The 7956-nt window shown below is 55.4% G+C and overlaps 3 protein-coding genes across 3 annotated transcripts in view; all 3 read right to left on the reverse strand.

Annotated features, from left to right (window-relative positions):
* Nucleotides 1-1452: 1452 nt before the first annotated feature.
* GUITHDRAFT_96181 (hypothetical protein) lies at nt 1453-3070 on the reverse strand. The gene is made up of 5 exons (XM_005827944.1): nt 2241-3070; nt 1946-2187; nt 1805-1900; nt 1654-1755; nt 1453-1589 (listed from the first exon to the last, which is right to left on the reverse strand). The coding sequence occupies exons 1-5, from the start codon at nt 2950-2952 to the stop codon at nt 1542-1544; spliced, it is 1200 nt and encodes a 399-aa protein (XP_005828001.1). The 5' UTR covers nt 2953-3070; the 3' UTR covers nt 1453-1541.
* Nucleotides 3071-4123: 1053 nt separating this feature from the next.
* GUITHDRAFT_153983 (hypothetical protein) lies at nt 4124-6118 on the reverse strand. The gene is made up of 10 exons (XM_005827945.1): nt 5507-6118; nt 5382-5438; nt 5228-5324; nt 5148-5173; nt 4997-5092; nt 4911-4949; nt 4840-4860; nt 4701-4787; nt 4317-4613; nt 4124-4255 (listed from the first exon to the last, which is right to left on the reverse strand). The coding sequence occupies exons 1-10, from the start codon at nt 6110-6112 to the stop codon at nt 4205-4207; spliced, it is 1377 nt and encodes a 458-aa protein (XP_005828002.1). The 5' UTR covers nt 6113-6118; the 3' UTR covers nt 4124-4204.
* Nucleotides 6119-7246: 1128 nt separating this feature from the next.
* Nucleotides 7247-7956, reverse strand: part of GUITHDRAFT_142411 (hypothetical protein) — a gene marked incomplete at both ends in the record, with an annotated part of 2434 nt that continues 1724 nt past the window's right edge. The window contains 3 exons of the mRNA XM_005827946.1: nt 7247-7348; nt 7574-7645; nt 7713-7784. Coding sequence (XP_005828003.1) covers nt 7247-7348; nt 7574-7645; nt 7713-7784 — 246 coding nt within the window. The remainder of the gene's footprint in view (nt 7349-7573; nt 7646-7712; nt 7785-7956) is intronic.

A 7956-nucleotide genomic window follows, 5' to 3' on the forward strand; every position in this document is an offset into this window, starting at 1 on the left:
AGTTCCTCGAGTTTGTCAAGGAGAGCGGGAGGGAATTAAAGGAAATCCGGGAGATGATTGAGATTGCTGGATCTCCCGATCGGTGGAGTGTCCAGGACATTTGTAGGATCCGGTCTGTGATGTTGTGCTCTAAGGAGTACACGTTCGAGGAGCTCGAGCAGCTGTTTGTGGAGTTCTCAAGGATGGAGGAAGTCAGGGCGTTGAAGCAAAGCAAGGAGGATGCGGTGCTGTCGCAACAGGACCTGACGGCGGAGCTCCAAGTCGCGAACGCGAGGGTCAGCCATTACGAGGAGATGGTGGGCAGCCAAGCTATGGAGATACAAGACCTGCAGCACAAGCTCGTTCCTCCGCCTCCCACCATCCTCATCTACGACGATACGTTCCCGCTCCAGGTCACGATCAAGACTGACTGCGCCTCTCACTCCATCTACTACACCACCGACAACAGCCTCCCCAGCAGCGCCAACTGCCATGGCAGCGGGGTCGGCCGGCTGCAGTTCAAGCTGGAGGGGAACGCGATTGTCCGAGCGGTGGCTAAGAATCGGTTCGGGTACGTGAGCCACGAGGAGGTTAGGGAGGTGGAGAAGGAGGCGAAGGGCATGGGAGGGGTCGGGATGCTCCTTGAGCACACGACCAGCACGCGGGACGTTCATGTCCGAGAGATCATCCCCGACAGCTCCGCCGATCGGTCAGGAGCGATCAGTGTGGGCGACGTTCTGCTCAGTGTCAACGGGTTGTCTGTGGGAGGCAAGCGGCTAGCAGAGATCTTCAGGATGATCCAGGGGCCTGAGGGAACTTCGGTGACCTTGAGCATGAGGAAGAGCAGCGGGAAGCAAGTGTACTCGGTGAACCTTGCCCGGCAGGGCAGCGACGAGCTCTTCTTGTCGCAAGACTGCAGCAGCTCCAAGGTCTCGTCCCAGCGCAACCATGATGGAAGCTTTGTACAGTCCCCAGCTTCCTCCGGCCCAGAGATCGCAAGCCTCGGGTCCAAATCTGGCGCGATGAGTCGAAATATCAACTCAAGTTTGAGCTCGCTCTTGAAGGTGAGAGAATGAGCGAAGAGGAGGAAAGGAGAGCAGGCAGGAGGGGGGGAAAGATGAGAGCGAAGAAAGAACACAAACGAATGACAGGGCAGGGCAGGGCAGGGCAGGGCAGGGCAGGGCAGGGCAGGGCAGGGCAGGGCCAGGGCAGGGCAGGGCAGGGCAGGGCAGGGCAGGGCAGGGCAGGGCCAGGGCCAGGGAGGTAGCGGCAGCGCGTAGGACAGGAACGGGGTTTTCTGTTGCTGATTCATCTGACAGGGGAACGATGACGGGGCGAAGGCAAACGGCGCTAACGAGGAGCTGCTGGAGGGAGTGGATGGGCCAGGTATCTACGTCTGCTGTACACAGACAGGACAGGCAGAAGAATGTCTTGTTGCCATGTGAAGACACGAAATACCATCAGGAACGCGTGCCTGTCAACAAACTGATACATTCAAGGCACCCCCGGCCCTCTTGCTCTCAGTCCACCATGCTGAACGTCACTCATACTGCTACATTCTTTCAAGTCTGCAGCGTCTTCACCCCGACACCCGTCGAACTCCAAATCTTCTGCAGCGAGCAAGTCAAGATTGGAGGGTGGGGGAAAAGGGAGGAAGCGGGAGCATCTCGTTACCTGGGTGATCTTCTGCTGTCGGAGAGACCTGCTTATGACCCCATCCTCTGAGAGGATGTTAACCTTGTCCATGCTCCCCTTGGCCGCAAGGATCTCAAGGCACTGCACTGAAGTCACTCGACCATGGCAGAGCCTCCGGCGCCCCTCCTACCTCCACCGGGCCCTCAAAGATCCCAGTCGACATCCCCGCGTCTACCCGCCAGATCTCCCTCCCCTCAGGCGTTACAAGGCAGTTGACTCCCTCGAACTGCAGCAGAGTAAGAAGGAAGAGCGAGCAAGGCCATTCAGCAACCTGCGGTGTGTGTCCTATCACCATTCTAGATACGTGAAGTAGTCTCATGGTACAGTCAGCAGCTGACAAGGTGAAGGGGTCGACAGTGTTGGCGGTAGCAAACGCCCGGTGCCATATCGGGGAGAACTGCGGGTTACATTCCAGCAGCCATGGCTTCATTGAATCCTCTCCTGCCAGCCAGTTCGACGTCTCGTCGTTCAGCCGCTGCAGGCCATACACCACGGCTTCCGGCATCAGTCCTCCTGGAGGGCAAGGTCAAGGCGGAGGGAGAGGAGGGAGAGGGAGGGTCGGCTACCGTGACAGAAGACGGTGTCTCCGATGACGACACACACGGGCCAGGTCGACAGGGTCTTGCTCAGCGTTCCGTGTCCTCTCCTGAGGGCGTTGACTCTGCCGTGCATGTACTTGGGCAGAGCGTGGATCGCGACCTGCTCCGCCTCATACGCTGCGCTCCCCCTGCCGCCGTCCTCCAGCTCCCACCCCGCCCATGCAGCAGGGTCGACGTAACGGAAGTCCAGCTGCACGTTCATGACCTCGTGGTTCCCCAGCAGGCAGATCACGTCTCCTCCCGAGGCCCGAGCTTGCTCTTGCAGTTTGATCAGCAGCCGCATACACCAGTAGTCGTTGGGCCCCCTATCCAGCACATCTCCCAGCTGCACCAGGACCGAGTCTTTCCCTATCCAGTTCCCCCGATCATCGATGAGGTGGGACATGTGCAGGCTAGTCGCAAGCGCTCGAACGTCGCCATGGATGTCCCCTAGGGCAATGATCCGCTTTGGTCGGTCATAGTAAGTCTTGAGTAGGCCGGGATGGTGCGATTGCTGCGCTGCAGAGCAAACAATTCTCGCTAGACCTGCTACGAAAGCCTTCCTTTGTGAGCAAGAGTTGTCTGCCGGTGATGTTATCAGCCTCGATGTTGAAACCTTCAGTTGTAGGGAATTGACATGAAACGACGATACACCGCCGAGTGTACAGAAGACTAGTACCCATAAAGTTGTACTGCGCATGTTGGTAGGAGAAACCTTCCTACCAAGAGTTATGAAATCCTGATCCTTGCAAAACTCCCGCGACGAATGTCCAAAATAAATGATTTTTGCTCAAAAATTGCCCCGAGGAATACAATCTGTTAGAACAGAAGTTAAACCAAGAACGCCGATGCTATTTCTTCTGAATTTCATATGATAATCATGATCATTCATCATTATTCTATGATCTGCGGACAACTTGCAACATCTGGCCATGTTTGAATGTTTGTTCTCGGAATATCGTTCAAACCATTGTTGTCATTTCTCTTGTCTCTCTGGCTACTCCCGCAAGTACCGATCACTCTCTTTCATGCATCTTCTTGTCCTGACCTATCCTGACATGAACTGCGCTGTATCATCATCCTTCCCTCCCTTCTCCCCCCTCCTCCCTTCCCCCCCCCCCCCCAGCCATCTCTTCCTTGCACTGTGAACGATCGCATCGCTCCCACCCCTACCCCCTGTGGCGTCGTACTATTCCCTTTCTCGATGATCTCATTACCCTACCCCCTATAGGCCAGATATTTGTACCTAATTTGATTATGAATCAGGGGGTATCTTCATCACCCTACCCCATGAAATCCACGGAAATAGTACCCTGACCCTGCATGCAGACGCAATGGACCGGTGCTGCCAAGCTACAGCCCGTGCACTTTTTAAAACAATTGTTTTACGTTTCAATGAAATGAAATAATTTGAATTTATTCCCTCTAGTTTTCTCTTACAAAGAACTTTTTGCGTGTCCATTCTTCAAATCTGAACTAGCACCATGGCCGGGTCGTGCTCAGTTTAAGTCCTTTCGGAGGATCCGATCGCGCCGCCCGGCGGCCCGGTGCACGACCCCGAGTCACTATCATGACTGATCCTGACATTGGACCTGACCGTGCAGTGGCGGCCGGCCGCCCGGCTGTACTACGGTACACCGGGTCCCTCATCCCGACAGCGGCGCCGCCGGGATGATTCTGCCGCCGCGCACCTCGCGGCCTCGGACGGTCAGCCTGATCGGACACTGAGCGCCGCAGCGGCCGCCCCGGTAACTTGCCCTGCTCGGCCAGGCACGCTGCGCCCGGCGGGCCGTACGGTCTCTGGCCTCCAGCCGCCGCCCGGGCGACCGCCGCATTGTTATGGCCAGTGATCGTTGTGATAAAAAGAAGACAGAAGTTTGAATTTGGTTTATAACTTACTACAGTAGCATGAACGTGCACGCCGGTAAACTTTTCACACTACAAGGGTGAACTTAATCCGAGGAGCTGGATTTCTTCTCTTTGTCTGAGGATTCAGCGTTCTCCTTAAAAATCGAGATGTCAGCTAGTTCAGAACGAATCGACAGAAGCATGATCAAAGCTCACAGATTTCTTCTCGGACGAACGCTCAGATTTCTGCTCGACAGAGCTGGAGGACGAGGAGGCTGATTCTGACTTGGATTTCTCGCCATCGGAGGTCTTGCGGGCGGCATCCTTCTCACCTGCCTTCTCCTCTCCCTTGACTTCAGCTTTCTCTCCAGACTTTGCCTCGGACTTCTCTCCGGACTTAGCTTCGGCCTTTTCTTCGGTCTTAGTTTCCGATTTTTCTCCGGACTTGGTTTCCGTTTTCTCTCCCTTTACTTCAGCTTTCTCTCCGGACTTTGCCTCAGACTTCTCTCCCGCCTGTGCACCCAGTAGCGGTCAGAACCGAGCCAAGGTGTGTTGCGAATTGAAAATGAAACTGAAATCAGGTCATGTAATCACTGTTACCTCCTTGGTTCCTTCCTTGGTAGCAGATGAGGACGAAGACGAGGAACTGCTCTGCTTGTTGTCGCTGTTGGAGGTAGTGTTGCGCACCTACAGGGAGACAGGATCACAACACAACTGATGGAAGCCCGAAATGACGTGCCTTCGAATCAGCAGACAAGGTCTGCGATGAAGTCAGAAATAATGGTCACGGACACGCTCTCAACTCTCTACCTCAGTCTTCTTCTCCGACTGCTCGACGGCCTTCATGCCCTGGAGGGATGTATTGGACTTGTTGCGCATGGGATGTAAAGACATACCTCCTTCAAGTTGGACTGGTTGCTCTGGGCAGAAAGAGCACCAGCCCTTGATGCATTGCCTTCGCCTCCAGCACTCTGTCCCGCACCCTCAACGGCCTATCATCCGGTCACATGGCTTGGCCTGAGACACAGAGACGACGGCGGCACTTACTCTTGTTGCAGTCTCGTTGGATCCTACTGCAAGACGAGCAATGAGAGGAGCAATAAACAGAAAGGGGAGAGCTTCTTCACCTGTGACGTTGCTGCTGTTCCTCGAGCTCAGCCATGAGTACCCGCGGCGGAAGAGGCTGAGGCCACCGAACCTGGTGTGAGATCGTCCAGCCATGCCCTGCCAGGAGGAGAAAGGTCAGATGACAAGCGAGCTGGTGCAGGACAAGACACGGACCCTGTACTGGTCGATCATCCTTTGCCTACGACCAAAGCTGCTCAGACGCTTGTTCACCTACAGAAACGGTCCTTGCTTCAGAACATGCATGACCAGGGCAGTGATTAACAATTTTTGTTGTCTACCTCATCATCAGACTCCTGTCCAACCCTGCGGCGAGTGTCGGTGGAGTTGCTTGAGGATTTCTTGTACTCGATGCTGGACTTGAGGCTGTCCAGTTGATCTACAGCCTTCATGATCTCTCCCCTCGCTTCCTCCTTCTGCTCCTCGCTCGGGATAGACTTCTGAAGTCCTTGCTGACGCTTAGCAATGCTCGTGATAGGTCCAGAGAATGCAGAGACGCCAGCAGCTCCGATCGCTGCTCCTGCGGCGGCGGCACCGGCAGTCATAAAAGCGCTTCCAGGCTGCATGTGCCCTTGCATGCCCCCATGCTGGCTGAACATTCCGGGGTTCATGCCATGGGAGTGCATGCCTGAGCTCATTCCAGGATGCATGCCTCCTTGAGGACTGAAGCTCGAGCCTGGTCCCATCCTCCTAGGTCCAAAACCACCTGAACTTTCACCGAACCTAGACTGGAGGTTGCCCTGATACATCCTGGAGCTGTAGGGATAGGACTCCCTCCTTCTCCCGAAGACGGCTTCTCTGTTCACAGGAAGCCCTAGTCGGCCTCCTGCCGCCATCGCTGCCGTAGCAGCCAGCACCAGCGCTCTTGCCACGTGTCTCCCGCCCATGGCCGGTCACCCGCGATGGAGGTACCCCCACCCAGACAGCCTTTTGTTTCCACACACCGGTGCGTGATGTACCCCTACCCTGCTTTTCCCTTCCAATCACTATGATAGTACCCTCACATTTCATGTGTATGTAGGGTGGGTAAGAAGATGTACCCACGTCATTCTCTCTAGGGGCACCCCAGCTAGCGCCAATACCTACCCTTTTGAGTATTGCTGGGATACAAGGGGTGGGGTACCCATCACACCCCATCGTTTATCTTTTTGGTAGTGATAATCACGGGGTAGGGTAATGACCTCTCAGGAACCCCTGACCCCTACCTAGTCTACCCCTATCATCCGGTACCTCGTCAGTTGGGGTAGTCGTGTGGGTACGGTACACTACCCCCACCATACATTTACCACATTACTACCCCTCATATGAAGGCAAGATTTTGGGATGGACCCCACCCTCAAGTCTTGGATGTTCACAGTAGCCAAACCGATCAGAATTTTACTACCAAGTATACGTAAAATAATTTATATTTCAGACCTTCAGTATCAATTCTTGGGTTCAATTACAATATTAAAGTGAATATATCAAAATTTTTACACTAAATACTTTATTAAATCTCTTGGGGGTACTGTGCGATCCACATGTAATTTGTACCTGAAGAAGTATTTTTACATTCAATTAATAAGATGCGGCACTGGCGACTCAGTGACTCAGTGGCGGTCGGATTGCGGCGGCCCGGCCCACCGCGCTGGCCGGGCGTCCGCCCCGTACTGATTTTTATCTTACTAAAAGTTAACTTTGAGTAGCGCTGTGGGGTTGGGTCGGGCCGGGGTGGGGGGGAGGGAAGTGCCGGGCCCATCGGGTAAACCTTCCGAAGCCTATGTTCAGTGCGCGAGCGGCGGCAAGTCGAATCATGGCACTGATAGCGGGCTAGCAACAGCCCAGTGTACGGATAAGTTCTGAGTCTCAGACTGTGAACTTGAACTCGAGCGTCGGAATCTCTCGGAGTCGGCAGTGGTTGATTTTTCAAAGAATAACAAACAATTTCCTCCCTCCCTCCCTCCCTCCAGAGGCTCGGTCCGTCCTTTCCCTAGACTAGGCTGCCGCCGCCCGATGCACTGCCCGGAGTCCCTCACCTACAGCTAGGCCGCATCGTTGAGTGCTAAGAGAAGTTGGCTGGAGAGCTTGAGGAGGGTCGCGACCATGGCTTCATCCTCCTCCGCAGCGACTTGAAGCTTCTTGACCTGAGTAAGAGGATGGAGGGCGTGTGAGAGAGAGGCAGTTGAAGGGAGCCAAGGGAGGGAGAGGCAGTTGAAGGGAGCCAAGGGAGGGAGAGGCAGTTGAAGGGAGCCAAGGGGGAGAGAGGCAGTTGAAGGGAGCCAAGGGGGAGAGAGGCAGTTGAAGGGAGCAGAGGCAGTTGAAGGGAGCCAAGGGAGGGAGAGGCAGTGGTAGGGAGTCGACCGGTGTACCTGCCATGACTGTTTGTCGACGGAGTCAAACTGCTGGGCTTTCCACTCCTTCTGGATGTTGTCCAGCTCCACCTGGGGGAGGGTGGGTGAACGAGCTGAGTCCAGCTGAAGGGGAGGAGAAGCTCAGCTGTAGGTTCACCTTGGCCTGCACGAGTTCCTCGTTGCTCTGCTGAAGTTTCTCCAAGTTCGACCGGTTCTCCTCCTCCAGCGCCTGCTCGCGACATGAGCAGCCGTCCTGGTCCTGCCCCACCTCCCTCTCGGGGGAGGGGGAGAGAGACAGAAACGAGATGGGGATTTGGAGGGGCAGAGGTGGGATGGGGAAGAAGCGAGGAGAGAAGGGGGGGAGAGGGGGGGGTAGGGGGGAGGGGGAGGGGAGGTAGTCC

This window comes from Guillardia theta, assembly GCF_000315625.1.
Source record: "Guillardia theta CCMP2712 unplaced genomic scaffold GUITHscaffold_63, whole genome shotgun sequence".
Taxonomy (NCBI): Eukaryota; class Cryptophyceae; order Pyrenomonadales; family Geminigeraceae; genus Guillardia; species Guillardia theta.

Bases quoted from the DNA above. Each gene is read 5' to 3' on its own strand.
- GUITHDRAFT_153983 (XM_005827945.1), bottom strand. From the start codon at position 6,112: ATGGGCGGGAGACACGTGGCAAGAGCGCTGGTGCTGGCTGCTACGGCA. The intron at 5,325-5,381 runs GTCCGTGTCTTG...TCCTCCTGGCAG, and splicing joins GGATGATCGACCAGTACAGG to GGCATGGCTGGACGATCTCA. The intron at 5,093-5,147 runs GTAAGTGCCGCC...ACCGGATGATAG, and splicing joins CCAACGAGACTGCAACAAGA to GCCGTTGAGGGTGCGGGACA.
- GUITHDRAFT_96181 (XM_005827944.1), bottom strand. From the start codon at position 2,952: ATGCGCAGTACAACTTTATGGGTACTAGTCTTCTGTACACTCGGCGGT. The intron at 1,901-1,945 runs GTTGCTGAATGG...ACTCTGCTGCAG, and splicing joins TGATAGGACACACACCGCAG to TTCGAGGGAGTCAACTGCCT. The intron at 1,756-1,804 runs GTAGGAGGGGCG...ACTTCAGTGCAG, and splicing joins TCTTTGAGGGCCCGGTGGAG to TGCCTTGAGATCCTTGCGGC.